Genomic DNA, 17244 nt, shown 5'->3' with positions numbered 1-17244 from the left:
CTCGTACGTTAGTATTAGCGCATGTTGCCGCGACAGAGATTCAAATCATGGCCCGCTCGGATAATGTGTTCTTCTGCATCTGTTCCATGACCTCCTGAGAATGTCACCCGTTCTTCAGCGCAGTAAAAGGCGCCTTTGGTCGTCAACAGGATTTCCCTTGCGACACTACGGATACTACCCAAACCGCACGCCAATGGTACAACGCCGGCCCTATTAGCCGATCACTGACCTCGGGGACAAATGTGCTCCGGTTCATAATGTGGACGGACAATTTCTCTCCCTGGTTCTACTGACGCCACGTTGTCTTCTTCTGCTCTGTTCCTTTAGCAGGTCATACTTGGGCATACCGCGCAACGCTGCTGCCGCGAGACTTCTGGAAGCACCGGCTCCCCGGGAAATGTGCAGAACTAAGCGGGAGATGGAGGTCGGGCATCGATGAGCCCTTACCTGTATCCTCAGCATGAGATGTCGATTGGCGTGTTCGAGCTTCTTCTGCCGGGTCTCCAGCTCCTTGGCCCTCTGCTGCTCCCTCTGCAGCTTCCTGATGTAGTCCACCGACGCCTTGAGGATAGTGCCTTTGTTCCAGCGCATGTCCCTGCCGATCAGCATCGTGTTAGTGATGTGCCAATGCATTGCGGGGTTCGAGACACCGACGGGAAGAGCGAGGGGCCACAGAGGTGAGCTTTGCACAAAGTCATACCAAATTTTGAAGCAGGAAGGGGGAGGCCTTCAGAAATAGTGATATTTTAGGATTTCAAATGTCAAATTCGCTCCGCTTGCACGTGAGGAGGCATGAAAAGAACGAGGGAATGTACGTAAGGGTTCTGCCGTCACAGCCCGAGCGGGTCAATGCTCTCCGGAGTTATACTTTTCTGACAAAATCACCTCTTTGTGTTTCCAAAGACAGGGATTCATTCATTCGCTGCCACCGGGGGGGCTGGTGGTGGTGGTGGTGGTGGGGGAACACAACTATTTGTGCTCAAGAAGGGACTGCGTCTCTAGAAGACCTCTGCAGCTGTTATTAGCGAATGTTAGCATTAGCTCCCTAGGACACCTGACTGGACAAAAGGCCCGATGAGGTCCTGTGGGACCTCTAACGAACGCAAGACAGCAGGGGTTCCCCGGGGACGAGAACGGGACTCGAGGGTCTCTGTCAACCGGGGCGCAGATGTGGTCTGAGCTGCCCGGACAAACTCGGATTTGAAGGTAATGTCGGGGCGACCCGATTTCCGTGTCGGGGCGATGTCTGTTCCCGGGGTTTCAGGCCGTAAACAAACACACAAGGGGACTTACGGGTCGTTTGACTTTGGGATTAGAGTCCCGAGCTCCTTGATTCGGTCGTTGATGTTAAACCGCCGCCTCCTCTCGACTGCAAAAACAAAGCCGGGACACAAATAATTCGGACATCATCCCGGATCAGTCAGAACAGTTCGGATTCGTTGCGGTGGTAACTCACTCAAATTGTGGTTATCCTTCTTTTGTCTCTCCTTCGCCAGAGCTCGTACTTCAGCTTCTGGAATATAGATCGCGGCGATCAGCGCACGTGCTGCTTCTGCGTTCACGACAAATGCATCGCGCTGAAGTGAAATAACGAGACATACCGACAGGAAACCCTTCGGGCCTTTGATAGTTGTCGAATTTGCCACAGGATCCAGACTTATCCAGCATGTGCATGATGGCCGGGGATTGAGACACTGCGGGATGAGTCGGGATATTTTCAGTAGCGGTACACAAACGGCGACCACGGACAAGAGCAACACCCGACAGTCCACGGACAGTCACTTGAAGGCGGTGAAAAGTCATGACGACGACACATTTTGGGCTGGACAGAGTCCCGAAGAGTCCTCACCGGAGTATTCCCTTTTGATGTTGGGCAGGTTGGCGGGACAGGAGTTGCTGATGGGCAGGCCTTGCTGGGACATACCCTGGTTTCCGTACATGTCCATGAGGTTGGCGGGTACCGGGATCTGAGGGGAACGAGGCACAAATTTTAGCTATTTGCAGATGCGGCTCAGCATCACAGGGTGTTGCTTTAGCATTAGCGAAGCTGTATCCCCGGTTGTCATCTTCACACGTGTTTAAAAAACGGCTTAAAATGAAGACTTGGATCTCAACGGAGCATACCGGCGTCAACCCTCCCCCCTTTCCCTTGAGCATACCGTGTTCGCCATCTGGAGTCCGGGGTCCATCAGGCCGAGGATGTCGTCACTGTAACTGGACTCCAGACTAATAATGTCATCGATGACATCGTCCATCTGGCCCCAGAACGCGTTTGGTGAATGACAAGATCGAAATAATTATTCATTTGATCGTGTATGTGACATAAGATGCGGGAACGGAAGCGGTCACCTCTTTCTCGCAGTTAGAGTTCAGGGTCAGTAAGGCCATAGGGCTGTTGGGGGCGCTGTTGCCCGGCCCTGGCGGCATGCCCCCGTGGTCAGAGGACTGGTTGGGGCAGGGCAAGCTCAACACCTGAGAGCCAAGCTTCCCCAGGTAGCGCTTCACCTGCTGCTGCTGGGACCGCTGGATGTGGTACTTGGTCGGGTTCTCCAGGTGGGTCTGGACCTGCGGGCGGGAAGAGGCAGAAACTGAACCGCAAGTACATTAGGTCCGGACGGCGGCAGGTCGACGTGTCGCCCAGACGAGACCGGTCTGTTTTTCTGACTTTGGATTCCATCTGCGGCTAGCGGGTGGAGATCCGGCGAGATCTGACTACCCAAAGCAGCGACTCTCCTAGAAGACGCTCCGAAGACCTCCGAGACAACACGACTCCCGACGTACCTCGTAGGGGTGATATCCCAGCATCTCGAGCATGGCTTTACGGCGAACGTCCGACCTGAAAACCCGAGTTTAACAACGCTGCGCTCAACCTTCCGCTCGCTGCTCACTCGCGCACTGAGCCTGTTCAAGGGACGCATCCTTTAAAAAGAGACAGGCAGAGTCATTAGATACGCGTGTTAGGGAGGGAATCTGCGCGAAACACAATGGGCCTTTTCAGATTTGTGTTGTTTTATGTAAAATCTGAAGTTATTCCTTTATGGTGTATCACTTGATGTCAGGATGTGGTGTTAACAGTTGGGTCCTTTGTTTGGCGAGCCCACCTCTTTTACTGAAACTTACCCCGGGGGGCTTCTACTTTGCCCCGTCCACTTTGTTTTTTTTTAACCCTGTGGATACGTGGCGTGCAATCGCAGCTCAGCGCGGCGTGAAGAGTCAATAACGCCCTTGTTTGGCCGCATCCCGGCCTCCCCTAATGTCTACAAGTGACATTTCCAGCGCGACACAAAGCATAACTCTGCGCCGCAATGAATAACACTTCCTTTTCGAACTGATATTTTCGTTATGCGTGAGCCCCCGGCGGGGGTTTGGTTTCTTTAACGGCGCTAAAGGGGGCTCGAGATGAACTTCTTGCCACCTCTGACATTTCCTAGCGCCGCAAGCCTCGCCAAGAACCAGACCGCTTCCCAGGGAGCTCAACGTCCACAACAAGTCGACCGCGCTTCACCTGCCCGCCGAGCCACCGACTCCCGTCCTGGGACGCTCCTTCGACCCCCTCGGCCCGACTCTCGCGGTAGGTAGTCTCGCAAGAACAGGAACCCTTTCAGCTCAGGCACGGTATCATTGTTCCGCAGCTCATGTGAGCTACGTTAACTAGCGTCCCGCAGGTACGACACCGGTCACCTGGGGCTGTAAATCTTCAGTGCCGGGGTTGTAAAGGGGGAGGTGGGCTGGAGGCCGGAGGATGTTTTTACAGCACATCATTGAGATGAACCATATCTCACCGTGGGCAGATGCGGTGCTTAAGGATGACATTCATTAGTATCCGGTGTCCTGCGGGAACCTTTGAAAGGTTTGCCAACCCGTCGCAACCGAAGGATGTTTGTTTCCGACACTGTCAGGCCATCAATAAAACACAAGTTGACACCGGGTTTTAAAACAACCACAAACATAATGAGGCCCGGTGACGCCCATCCTGAAAACTAGGACTCCGACGCCTCAGCGGTAAAAACACCGAGCCGCTCGTCGACCCCCCCCCCCGCCCCGTGACGAGGCAGAGCTGAGAACAAGGAAAACCTAAAGATACCGCGGCTGGGAACTTCAGAATCCTGTCCGAGTTGACCCCGAATGTTCAAAACGTGATTTTATGTCGAGCCTACTGACCCGCGGAGGCCTGCAGATGCCCGGGATGGAAACCACCTTTGTGGACACACATAACTTCTCTCCTGCCCTAAAAGAAAAGGACTCCGTGCCTCCATCCTGATTTAGACAAGAGATACCGAACTGTGCCGCTGCAAAGAATTCAAAAGGCGTCATCGCCTTGTTTACACGGAGCCAAAACAAAGTCGGCGGGATGAAAAGCGTGACGTGCACGAGCTGGTGGTTCAGGACACGTAGCGCTGTTTACTTCCTGGAGTCCACGAGGAGAAGGAGGACACGTTCCACACATGTGCAGCTCACTGCCGGAGCTTCTGTTTGGAAACCATACCAGACGTATCCCCAAAGTATTTTCCGTAAATTCTGTACTACAGAGCGCACCTTTATGTAGGCCGCACCTACTAATTTGTAAAAGAAATTGGACATAAATAAGCCGCGGGTGTGTTGAAACATTATATATATATATATATATATATGTTTTTTTTTTTGGCAAGATGGCGGGCGGGAGGACGCTGGCGCGTTTGGCTGCTGCTTCCCGCTCTCCAACCAATCAACCAAACCACAGACAAAGGCTCACCTGGACAATCTCCAGCAAGCTACCAAACTAGCTTGCCGACCTGAGCAGGCTGCCTGGCTAGCTAGCCTCTCAAAACACCAGATCCCGACGGCGACCTGAGCAGGCTAGCTAGCCGGCTAGCCTCTCGAAACTCCAGATCCCGACGGCGACATGAGCAGGCTGGCTGGCTGGGTAGCTAGCCGGCTAGCCTCTCGAAACTCCAGATCCCGACGGCGACCTGAGCAGGCTGGCTAGCTAGCTAGCCTCTCAAAACTCCAGATCCCGACGGCGACCTGAGCAGGCTAGCTAGCCGGCTAGCCTCTCGAAACTCCAGATCCCGACGGCGACCTGAGCAGGCTGGCTAGCTAGCTAGCCTCTCAAAACTCCAGATCCCGACGGCGACCTGAGCAGGCTGGCTGGCTGGCTAGCTAGCCGGCCAGCCTCTCGAAACTCCGGATCCCGATGGCGCCTAGCAAGACGGCATTTCCATCGGCCGAAATCTTCTCGCTCCTCCTGCTCCACCATCTCTCCCTCCACCAAAAATCCATCTCCGACATCCAGCTCCAACACTTGCCTCCTCACAGCAGCGCGACACTCAGCTGCACACCGGCGAAGCTCCTCCAGCTCGTCCCTGGACTGGCGCTCATCGCCAAACTCTGCAATTATGGACTTCTTCCCAATAATTTTGCGTATGTTCTGTTCCTTCCGTTTTTACTTGTGAAGCGTCTTTGAGTGTCATGAAAAGCGCTATAAAAATCCCATGTATTATTATTATTATTATTATATTAACCCAACTAAGTGACGGTAGCATCTACGACTACCGGTACGTTACGCAAATGCTTATTTGCTTCCGTGCAGCGGCTCTATTTCCTTCTTCGACAGCCAGACTGGTCGCTTTCAACTTGACATCCGCGTCGAATGCATTTCTGCGCGTCTTCTTCATGACGGGGGTTTGTGCGAAAAGCGCACAATGGCTGATCTGAAGAATTATGCATTATTTGTCCACGGCGACGGCGTCGGCGGAAGGAAGCTAACGTAGCTACCCAATAAAAATCCATAAATTAGCCGCATGGTTGTAAAAGCCGCGGTTCTGAAAAGCGCGTGGAAAAAAAATAACCGCTTACATGTCGACCTGATGCATGACAAATTGGTTTCTTATTTTTTGGGGGATAAATGCAATCGCTTCTCTGACCCTTGAAAAAGAAGGAATGTTAATAAGGGAAACATTATTTTTGGTATTATTTGCTACTTTCCAATACTCGCCAGCTTTACTGTATAAAAAAAAGAGGCACGTTTTCTCGCCGTTGCGCTTTTCCTGTTGCGCGAAAGAGATGTAGCGTTCTGACGCTAGGTCCATATTAGCAACAACCTGCGTGATTTTTTGCGACGTGCGCTGGAAGGGAACCCTCTGATGACACAGTAGATGTCACGCGGCTCCTGGCGGACACTCGCGTATTCACATATCGGGGGAAAGTACCTCCAAACATGTTTTTATTCGAAACAGCCAGGCGTAACAAAAGCCTTGTACGGCCTGCTGAAAAGACCCCTTCTGTACACGTTAATGGATTCCATTTATACCGGGTTTTTTCTGGTCGGCCGGCCGCTGGAAGGAGCTCGGGATCACGTTCCCGCACTCTAGTGCCGAGGCTGCTCAGGAATCTTCTGTCTGTTCATTTCCTGGGTTTTCCGGGCGCTACAAGCTAGCGTAGCAGCGCTGACGGAAGCGGAGAAGGGGAAGGTGTTGCGCGGTATGCTAACGAGAAAATGAGCACAACATTGCAAACGGGGAGCAGGAGAATACTCCACGCTAGCTTGGATTTACCGCCATCGCCAGCGTTCGTCATCATCCGAAAGGGAACGCCGCGCTCCGCGTCGCCCCCTAGTGGACGGCGGTGACGGGCGTTGGCGTTCGACGTGGCTCGAAACAGAAGTATCTACGTAACGTGAGCAGAAACGAGCGAGACGGGCTCCGGAGCCAGGAGACGCCGGTGATTCATCGTCTGGGAGATTCTCACTCACTCACTCCTTCACGTCGATCATCTAAAATTAGAAGTGCGATGGCGACGCGTCAAAAAACTCCGAGCTGTAATTGACATTTGGAATTTATGAAGCTGAGGACGGTCACCTCTGGAAAACAGGTAGCGAGATGCTAAAACGATTTACACGAAGCGAAATGTGAGCGTTAGCGAAGCAGCGGTTCTTGTTCAAGCGGCTTGAATCGCACTAATAGCTGCGGGTTTCTCAAGCCGGGCGCTCTGCTGTGAAATCCACTTACGAGGGCGCTCTCGTTTTCACTCGACATACATCATCTCTGTTTACTCGTCCGACTTAAACCGACGGCGAATTAAAAAAAAAAAAAAAAACCAATAGGAGATTTGCAGGTTGGGGGTCCGGTGCACTTTTTTAACGTCCGATCTTGTAACGAGTGTCTTTTAAACCCCCAGCCTTTGACTAACCGTTAACTCGTCCTTGTTTTGCAGCTCGAGGCTCCCCGCGACTCCCCCAGGAGCGTTTAAAGCGGCGGCGCCGGGTGAGTTGAGTGTTTTTAGATCCAAGCTGAGCCATTTCCAGCGCGCACGCGTCTTTTCTTAACCTGCTTAGAAAACCTGCTTTTTCTCGGGAATGTTTTCACGTCTCAATGACGGATGGATGAGCGAGCCGGCCCGGGGTGAACGCCGCCTCTCGCCGTGACCCTGACTGGGATAAGCGGTATAAATAATGAATGAATGAATTTTTTTTCAAGAAAAAAAAAAAAAAAAGCTCTCTGTGTAAACCAGTCTGGAATCCGGATTTATTTCACGGTAACTCAGAGAGTAAATCGTCCCGGCCGCGGCGGACCTGCAGACGCTTTCAGCTGCGAAAATTCAGTTCAGCATTTTCCCATCTAAACATTTAATAAATGCTGTTTTAACCGCTCGACAGCATCACAACATTTCGGTTAAAACGAAGGAGCTGATGGAGCGTCGTCTTCACGGCGTCCGCAGGAAAAAAAAACACACCGTTCTCTCAAAAGTTATCCTCCGAACCTGCCCTTTGACCTCCGGCGAGCTCCGTCAAAACGTGCTACTTCTCGCCGCAGCTTCTTGGAAAAGCGGCGTCGAACGCGAGGACGGCGTCTAGGAAATCACGCATGAAAGAATCCTGTTGTGAATCGTGAAAACAATCAACTCCGCTCCGGAATTAGCGCCGAACCCGACGCCTTCGCTTCTCGCGAACATCTCACACAACCTTCTCAAAAAAAAAAAAAAAAAAAAAATCCGGTTCAAAAAAACAGGTTTGTTTTTTTGTCCCGCTGGATTTCCTAAATTAACACTCATAACGGGATGATCTCACCGCTTCGGGTCCGCCGGAACCCGCAGATCAGAACATCTCGGCCCGTTCAACGCATACTGACGCTTTTGTTAAACCCACTCCGGACGAGAGTTTTCGCATCTGTAAAGGCGAGACGGCGGAAAATAGCGTTTTTAGCGGAGAGGACGTTTCATCTTGACGTTTCCCCGCGAAAGTACGACATTAGCGTATCGGCCGGTTTCCCCCCACGGGGGTCAAAAAGTGTCAAAAAAACTCAGCGGGGGGGGGGGAAACAAAATAAAACCATTCACAAAGTGTCCGGCTTTGAGGACGCACGACTTTTCTTCTCTTTTTTTTCCGACTCGCATGCTTTGGGCGTTCCACGACGGCCCTATCGGGATCCTTTAACAAGAATGACCCATTTGCTACGCCGGCGCCAAAGAATAGGCCACTTTGTCTGGCAGTTAAGCTGCTAAAACGTCGCTCGGCGGAAACTCGCCGCTAACGACGGCGATGCTAATGTGAGCCCCTGAAGCTCCTCCGCACCGCGGGGGGTCCCGACGACCACCGACGCGTCGTCACGACGACGTCGGTGCACAACCGGCGAGTGCGATGAACTTATCGTAACCCTTTTCGTCGGTGCGACCGCGTTGTTGCGACACGTGGCTTCCCCCTCCTCCTATCGCCGTACCGCATATTTTAATCTCACGAAACGTCGTATGAATCCGCGAACTGTCCGAATACAACGCGGCCCCTCTCAGATAAGATAGCCGTCACGAGGCGGTTGTATAATCCCAAAAAAAAAAAAAGAAAAAAGAAAAGAAGAAAATGCATGGCGGGGTTGAGGATCACTTTGTTCCCTCCTCCATAAATCCTCCCAAAAATCTAGAAATCATTTTTTTTTTTTCTTTTAACCCTTTTAGGAAGTTATGCTGCGTACATTTCAAAGCGGTGTGTTTTTTTCTTCCTTCTCTTAAATATGCCGTGGAATGAAAGCGGCGCGGGCTAATTATGAGCATTCTTCGCTGAATTAGTGTTCGGTGTGTGGTAAGGCTGTGCTCGCTTTTGTCTTGATCCCCAAACTGATCCCTTACTTATTCCCCAGAAGGTCAGAGGTCACTTGGTTAATTAAGGGCCCAATCAGTCTTTAGATAAACTCATCTGAGCTTAATGTTTGCACTTTTTGAGGTCCAGCAGCTCTGCCTGGTACCCCTGAGCTAATCTACCCACAGACAGGGGAGCAGGTTAACCCAGCTCAACAGCGCCAAGCTGGAGCTTTTTTTCTTTTTTTTTTTTCTTTTTTTTTTTTTTATTTGAGGACTTCAGTCAATGAAGAATGTCTGTAAGCTCTCGCCAAACCAGAAAAATAACTCCGACTTCACGTATTGTGCGCGGGTTCGAGGAGGGGGCGACCTAAACCTCTCAAAGCGCTGCAGATTATGGAAGGGGGGGGCGACATTTATGCCCGGCGAGGAGGGCAGGACGCCGGTTCAATGAATATACTGTATTTGTCCTCGGTCCCCGGACCACGACGCACACACACACACACACACACACACACACACACACACACGGGGTGACGAAAGCGTGCCCGAGCGAGTCGCCATGAAATCTCTCGAGTGTGTCGAGAACGGATTGGGCTCTACAAAAGATTAAAAAAAAGAAAATAAAAAGCTGTTTCAAGGTAGCGAATCAGAAAAAAAAAATTAGCGTTACTCGAGAAAAAGTTTTGATTCGAGGAGGCCCAAAAAAAAAAAAAAAACTTGTTGCACACGTGCATTTTCCGAACGAGTCGTCGGATTTTAAAACGACGCTACGGCGAAAAAACCGACCGACGACCTTTCGGAGACGCCGCCGCCGCACGTTAGCGAGCGCTAATTCTACCCGTACGAAAACAAACAAAGATGCTCAATCACGACGGTCTGGAAGCACCTGCGGGACGGATGGAGGTGTTTGTGTTTGGAGGAGGAGGCGGAGGAGGAGGAGGAGGAGGAGGAAGATGGCGGGGGGGGCTTAAACTTACCGGGCTGCTCTATCAAAAACCCTCGAACGTCTCGGCCCGTACGGAAAAATCTCAACGGTCTCCTGTCGCCCTCGGACTGCCGGGGGAATCAAAGCTACGAAAAGATGTGAACGTAGCTGAGCAAATAGGATTAAAGATGGCTAAATCCAAATGGCTGGAAGCACAGCATGCATTAAAGAGGAATTCTCTCAGGAAAGATAATCCCCATATACGCATTCTAACACACTTCACTCACTCCCCCTTTTTTTTTTTTTTCGAAACGGGCAGTCGGGGAAAGAAAAAAAAAAAAAAAAAAAAAAAAACAGATTGCCTGACTGTCCACACACACACACACACACACACACGCGAGTCGATAAACTATAAATACTCGCTGCAGCGGTGACACATGCCTCGGCTCATTCATCCAGAGGTGGAAACTTTCCACGTACGCCGTGATAACTTTTGCGAATCCCCCTCCCTCGCCGACTCGCCGACTCGCCGACTCGCCGACGCTCCGCTTACCTTCAGCACCTCCATCGGCACCTGCGCGGCGGGCGGCAAGCCGGCCGGCACCGTCACGTTGATGGCGGGGGTTTGGGCGGCGGGCGTCTGCGGGTACGGCGAGGCCTGCTGCCGCTGCTGCTCCCGCCGCTCCTGCTCCTGGAGCTGCTCCCGCATCAGCTGCTGCCGCAGCAGGATGCGAGATGTCACGGCCGAGGAGCTCAGCGGGGGTTTGGAAGAGCCATGCTGGTCCGGCGGGCTGCTGCCGAAAGTGGGAGGAGGAGGGGGCGGGGGGGGTGGAGAGAGGAGGGGAAAAAGAAAAAAAGGAAAAAGATGCGAGGTGAATGAGCGCAGACCGGCGGAGAGAGAGCGAGAGGGCGGGACCGGGAGACGGATTTTGTTGGGGGATCCTCGAACCGCGGGAACGTTCGATCCTCCGTTGGTTCTTGACCTTGTCGGAGGCGCCGAACACCCGTCCTTTCGTTCACGACGCGGGAAAATACACTGCTCAAAAAAATAAAGGGAACACTTAAAAAACACATCCTAGATCTAAATGAATGAAATATTCTTATGAATATACTTTGCTCTTTACACAGTTGAATGTGCTGACAACAAAATCACACAAAAATGATCAATGGAAATCAATTGTATCAACCCATGGAGGTCTGGATTAGGAATCACACTCCAAATTAAAGTGTAAAAACAAACTCCAGGCCGATCCAACTTTGATGTAATGTCCTTAAAACAAGTCCAAATGAATCTGTGTTGCTTCCTGAGTGGACACTATGATTTCACACAAGTGTGATTAACTTGGAGTTACATTGTGTTGTTCAAGTGTTCCCTTTATTTTTTTGAGCAGTATACATCCATTCATCTTTTCATTCACATCCCATATATCAGACATGGGCATTTTACGGCCCGCGGGCCACATCCGGCCCGTTTTTGCTTTTTTATCCGGCCCGCCAAACAATTTTCTTTGAATATTTTAAGTATTTTCAATCAATTATGAATTTAGAAACTCCATATTTTTTCCTTTTTTTTTAAAAAAAATTTGTATGGGTGATCACATTCAAAATGATGTCAGTACATTTATATGATCATTAATGATTTTAAAGTTGAAATAAAATGCCAAAAAATTCAAATCTTTAAATTCCAATTTTCACGTTTTTCAATTTACATGATACCTGGTTAGCTCGCGCATAAAAATTCAATATGAATCTGCCATATATACTGCTCAAAAAAATAAAGGGAACACTTGAACAACACAATGTAACTCCAAGTCAATCACACTTGTGTGAAATCATAGTGTCCACTCAGGAAGCAACACAGATTCATTTGGACTTGTTTTAAGGACATTACATCAAAGTTGGATCAGCCTGGAGTTTGTTTTTACACTTTAATTTTGAGTGTGATTCCTAATCCAGACCTCCATGGGTTGATACAATTGATTTCCATTGATCATTTTTGTGTGATTTTGTTGTCAGCACATTCAACTGTGTAAAGAGCAAAGTATTTCATAAGAATATTTCATTCATTTAGATCTAGGATGTGTTTTTTAAGTGTTCCCTTTATTTTTTTGAGCAGTGTATAAATACAACCATTCGCCCTTTCATTCAAATATACACTTTCTGTTCTGTATATTTCCTGTGCGTTGTGTATTTGCAAGTGTATTTACAGTCCTTGTGTCCTCTATTGTAAGTCGCTTTGGATAAAAGCGTCTGCCAAATGCGATTTAATGTAATGTAATGTAATGTCATTCACTTGATACAGGGTGTAAAACTCAAAATACACGGTGGGCCGAAATTCAAACATTCAAACATTGATTTTTATTGAAAAAAATTCTTCCTCCAGATATATCCTTTTCATATGGACCCAAACGGGTTTTGCTTGAAAAATAAATATGGAGCAAGCATAGCTTAATACTATATAATAAGAATAAGAATAAGAACAGCTTTATTTATCCCGAAGGAAATTGTCGTGCCAGAGTTTCAAGTAAAACATAACAATAATGGATAATAGTAGGAAGGAGGGAGACTAAGAAATACAAATAAAAATATAAAAAGAGTCAAAGTCAAGTTTCACGCGCGCATTGACCTTCTTTACAATGACCAAAAGACAGCAGGCAGAACTAGAGGTTGCAGAGATGAAGATGTTGAGGTTCTCTTTGGGAGTGACCAGGATGGAGAGGATCAGGAATGAGTCTATCAGAGGAACAACGCATGTTAGATGTTTTGGAGAGAAGGTCAGAGAAGCCAGACTGAGATGGTTGGGTCATGGACAGAGAAGGGGTAGAGAATATATTGGTAGACGAATGCTGGAATTGGAGGTCTAGAGGAAGACTAAGGAGAAGATTTATGGACGTAGTGAGAGAAGATATGAAGGTAGTTGGTGCGAGAGAGGAAGATACAGAGAATAGGGTTAGAAGGAGAAGGTTGATTGGCTGTGGCGACTCCAGAAGGGAAAAGCCCAAAGGAAAAGAATTTATCACAGGGGTGCAGGACATGTATGACCGAGACAAAGTGATAACTGAGATGGACATGAACACTCCTCTGTCCACGTCCAGAAGAAGAAGAAGAAGATTGACCGAAACCTTCTTTACCGGGTCGAGGACGGGTTTGTTGACGGGTGCGAAGCCGAGAACAGGCAGGGGAGCTTTTTCTTCCAATCTGGTGTCGCTTCGCCTTGATTTCGGCAAGTTGTGTTTTTATATTGTTATAGTTTTGTTCAGACTTTTTAATTCCTCTCCCTTCAGCCGCAGGGAATCTCAAAATCTTTGTACTTAAGACACTTTATAGCCTTGACTTGATACTTTCACACTTTATAGTTGTATTTTTATTTCTTATTCTCTCCCTTTTTTATACTGTTTATACAATTTCCTACTATTATTTATTATTGTTGTTTTACTTGAAACTCTGGCACAACAATTTCCTTCGGGATAAATAAAGTCGTTCTTATTCTTATTCTTATATTCTTCGTCTCCAAGCAGCTTGAGGTCGCGTTCCCTTAGTTTTGCGGGTGCTTCGACTAGAATTGCTCAACTTGCCATCGCAGTGAGGTTGCCAACTCCCATCATGTTATACGTGTGAATCAACGTTGCTTTCGTAATTCGTATAAAGGGATTAAAATATTAAGAAAGAAATCCCACGTCGTAGCATCGCGACAGTCGCTAGTTGACTAGCGCAGGCGCCAACAGAAGGCCGACCATTCGGCAGGGGTGGGCAACTATTTTGGCTGGCGGGCCACATTTCTGATTAATTTTTTACGTCAATTGAGCAAAATGAAATTTGCAATTTAAATTTTACAATTTTTCGGCATTTTGTTTCAACCCGAAAACCATTGATGATCATATAAATTCACCGACATTATTTAGCATGTAATCATCCGTTCAAAATTAAACCAAAGGATGAAATACAGAGTTTCTAAATTGACTATTAATTGAAAATCCTTAAAATTAAAATCATTTGACAGGCCGGATAAAAAAAGCGAAACCGTAAAATGCCCTGGTCTGCAGCTGGTGGCGGCCAATCGAGGGGTGTCATCACGAATTCTACGAGTCAGACGTGTGTCTGGACAGCTTCCGAACCAATGAGACGGATTCACCGAACCCCGATCTAGGTAGCACACGGTGCAGAACCGGTGCAGAAGAACAAGAAATCCCTAAATTGTCACATACGTGGAGCGCGACATTAGCCGAATTTGACCCGTCATGGATGCACCGTGAGCAGGAGGCGGCTAAGTAGCAGCAGTTAGCGGTTCGGTATCTCGCTCAGCACTTGGACAGGCTGGGACGCCGGGGTGTCCAACTCGAGGCCCGCGGTCCGGATCAGGCCAACACACGGGTTTAATCCGGCTCGCAAAGCTAAAAGATACCAAGTTTCAGGGGTGAATTGAGCTACAGGTACATCGACTTTATTGACGATACTCTAAGACCCCACGGTGCAAAAGTACAAAAAAATGAAAGGTGGCAGAGAACCACCAACAACGACAAGTTGTACCGAGGTGGAACTTGTAGGGTTTGATTTTTAAAGTCAGAGACGGCGGGAGAACCTGAAACTAGAACGCCGCTTAAGGAAATCGGCAAAGGAGTCGTGACGTTTGATCGTCTCGGTCGTTCACTCGTTCATCATCTGGACGGTGCCGGAGCCGATCCAAGCTGTGATTGGACGAGAGGCCGGGTTCGAACCCGGACCGCCCAATCGCGGGGGCTCGTATACAAACGTTCACCCTGTCATCCGCACCAATGAACTTCCTGCGGGTTGTTGAGGGAACGTGGAGACTCCACACGGGAAGGTGGAAATGCTAACCGCTACGCTACATATTTACGCAACCGTCTCTTTCGTAATTCGTTCTCTGCACCGGATGAACCGCTAGCAGTTTAGGGATTCGGTGTCTTTCTCAACAACACTTGGACGGGAATTTTTATCCCCTACATTGCGTTGCCTCCGGCATCGCTAACGGCTAACGTAGCCGATACGCCCGTGAAACGTGTTTACTTCAAGGCGAAACACGACGGCGTGGATCACGGGGGTGGAGGGGAGAAACCCCGGCGTTCAAAAGGTCGGCGCCGTTGAATTCCGACGAGGTTTCCGGGAGGTTAACCGTCTCCCGGCTGAGGGCATGTGCGGAGTTAACCGGAGTAGAAAGAGGAACGTTGAAAAAGAGGTTGATTCATCCTTCCCACTCTCTCGGAGCTAGACGGCTACTCCCCAGACGCGGCCCAAAATAGAGAAGCTCTGCTGAAGCAGAAGTTGTCGGCATGGAGCCTTCATCGAGTGAGTGCTCCTTTTGATAAGACTCGCTAAAACGTCTCGCCAATCCAGCTGTGCAGTAATCGGACTAATTAGCCGGCCGAGTCAAACACAGCTTCGGTCTGCGGCGTATTCACTGGGTGTTGAGCCCTCGACATACCATAATACTCCCCTCCTCCTCCTCCTCCTCCGCCGCCCCGCGCTGCATTTAATCTCATCGTCTGACATCACACCCGCTGAACCCTGCGCCTAAAAAGACCCGTCAAGAAAGCGCCGTCCAATCAAGCGTCGCGTAGCGGCTTCAATCCCTCCGTCTGCCGCCGGAGCTAATGCTAAAAGCTAGTTAGCCCGCTTTTTTTTTTTTTTTTTTTTTTTTTTTTTATCCTTTTCATTTCCACTGCCAAAATAAAACCCTTTTGATTCTCTCTCTCTTTCCTCCTGCTCCAAACAGCCTTGGGTCTCGTTTCCCTTTTTGTTTCCAAGCGTCCGGTATGACTCGCGACGTCCACCGGACGAGACGTATCTCGTCTTTTCCTCGTTGCGGCGACGGTTTCCGCGGACGTTGGCTCGGGCTGTGGGAAACCCCTGATTCTGATTGACCAGAAGATCATTCCCGTAATTGAACTTTCTTCCGACCCGCGTTGAACCTCGCCGATTTCAGGGAGGGTTGAGTTTCGGCCAGCGGGAACACCGAGATGAACGTAATCATGAGTCAGCAGAGGAGAAGACGGCGCGCTAACAAGCGAGAAGGTCAAGAGAGAACAGCTAGGTCTGTCATAATCAGCGCCTTAATCCAGATTAATTCATTTGCATGATTAATGTGATTAAAGTTTTGAACTAGCGCGAAAACTCGCGATGACGCAAAAGCGCACAATTCCTCGAAGCTTCCTCAACGGCGAGGACAAGGGGGATTCCTTCACAGGGACGTCAGCAGGTGATAAACGAAATCTGAACAATCTGTTCTTTAGTTCCAACAAAACACATTCATCCTAGTTCCTTTCCTATCCTAGTTGGTCTCGGCCAATTCTGCTTATTTTTGTTTATTTTTGTCATTGCTATTGTCGCTTTGTTTACGTTCCTATCCTTTTGGTTGTCTATGTTCACCCTTGCCGTTTTTTGTTTCATTCTGTTGTCCATTCTTATCCTTGACGTTGTTCATTTTGCTGTCTTTTTATTCGTGGATGCCTTTTTGCCATCTTCTAATTGTCCCTCTATTTATATTTATATTCATATTTACATCTTCATCATGCTCTCATTCACACGTTCATAATGACACTTGCAACCATTCACCCTTTCATTCATCACCATGCAGGCATAGGGAGAACATAGAGGCTCCAAGCAGAAAGACCTCCAGCCAGGCACCTTCTTGCTCTGAGGAGGAGATGCTCAACAATGCAGGACTCAGGTGAGTCTTCATCTTTCATATAAATATCATCATCTTCTTCTTCATCTTCTCTTTGGTCTTCCTCTAGACCTCCTGCCTGGCAGCTCCACCTTCAGCGACCTCCTACCCAGATCTTCACCATGGTTTGGACATAAACAGAGGAGTGTTCATGTCCATCTCAGTTATCACTTTGTCTCGGTCATACATGTCCTGCACCCCTGTGATAAATTCTTTTCCTTTGGGCTTCTCCCTTCAGGGGGCTCCACAACCAGTCAACCTTCTCCTTCTAACCCTATTCTCTGGATCCTCCTCTCTCATTACGTCCGTAAATCTTCTCTTTGGTCTTCCTCTAGACCCCCAATTCCAGCATCCGTCCACCGACATACTCACTCCCTCCTCTGTACATGACCCGACCATCTCAGTCCGGCTTCTCTGACCTTCTCCCCAAAACATCTAACATGTGAAGCATCTTATACCTGTTCTCCGCTCTCACTACAGATCACAATGTCATCTGCAAACATCATGGTCCATGGAGATTCTTGTCTAACCTCATCTGTCAGCCTGTCCATCACCACTGCAAACAAGAAGGAGCTCAGAGCTGATCCCT

General features: G+C 49.0%; 1 protein-coding gene across 6 annotated transcripts in view; it reads right to left on the bottom strand.

Annotated features, from left to right (window-relative positions):
* LOC147226848 (microphthalmia-associated transcription factor-like) overlaps nucleotides 1-17244 on the bottom strand; it is a 36132-nt gene that overhangs the window by 3308 nt on the left and 15580 nt on the right. For 2 of the 6 annotated variants that reach the window (XM_086159413.1, XM_086159417.1), the window contains exons 2-9: nucleotides 10527-10767; nucleotides 2350-2565; nucleotides 2160-2255; nucleotides 1850-1967; nucleotides 1602-1694; nucleotides 1457-1513; nucleotides 1294-1369; nucleotides 448-595 (exon numbers count right to left, since the gene is read on the bottom strand). In XM_086159413.1, the coding sequence (XP_086015539.1) occupies nucleotides 448-595; nucleotides 1294-1369; nucleotides 1457-1513; nucleotides 1602-1694; nucleotides 1850-1967; nucleotides 2160-2255; nucleotides 2350-2565; nucleotides 10527-10767 (1045 nt within the window). The remainder of the gene's footprint in view (nucleotides 1-447; nucleotides 596-1293; nucleotides 1370-1456; nucleotides 1514-1601; nucleotides 1695-1849; nucleotides 1968-2159; nucleotides 2256-2349; nucleotides 2566-10526; nucleotides 10768-17244) is intronic. The other 4 variants (XM_086159414.1, XM_086159418.1, XM_086159415.1 and 1 more) reach the window with 3 other exon arrangements.

The sequence above is a fragment of the Fistularia commersonii genome, chromosome 14 (assembly GCF_037954325.1).
Source record: "Fistularia commersonii isolate RoL2024-O1a breed Wild chromosome 14, RoL_Fcom_v1.0, whole genome shotgun sequence".
Taxonomy (NCBI): Eukaryota; Metazoa; Chordata; class Actinopteri; order Syngnathiformes; family Fistulariidae; genus Fistularia; species Fistularia commersonii.
The sequence above is the reverse complement of the archived record's forward strand: the minus strand, read 5'-3'. Positions and strand labels throughout refer to the sequence as shown.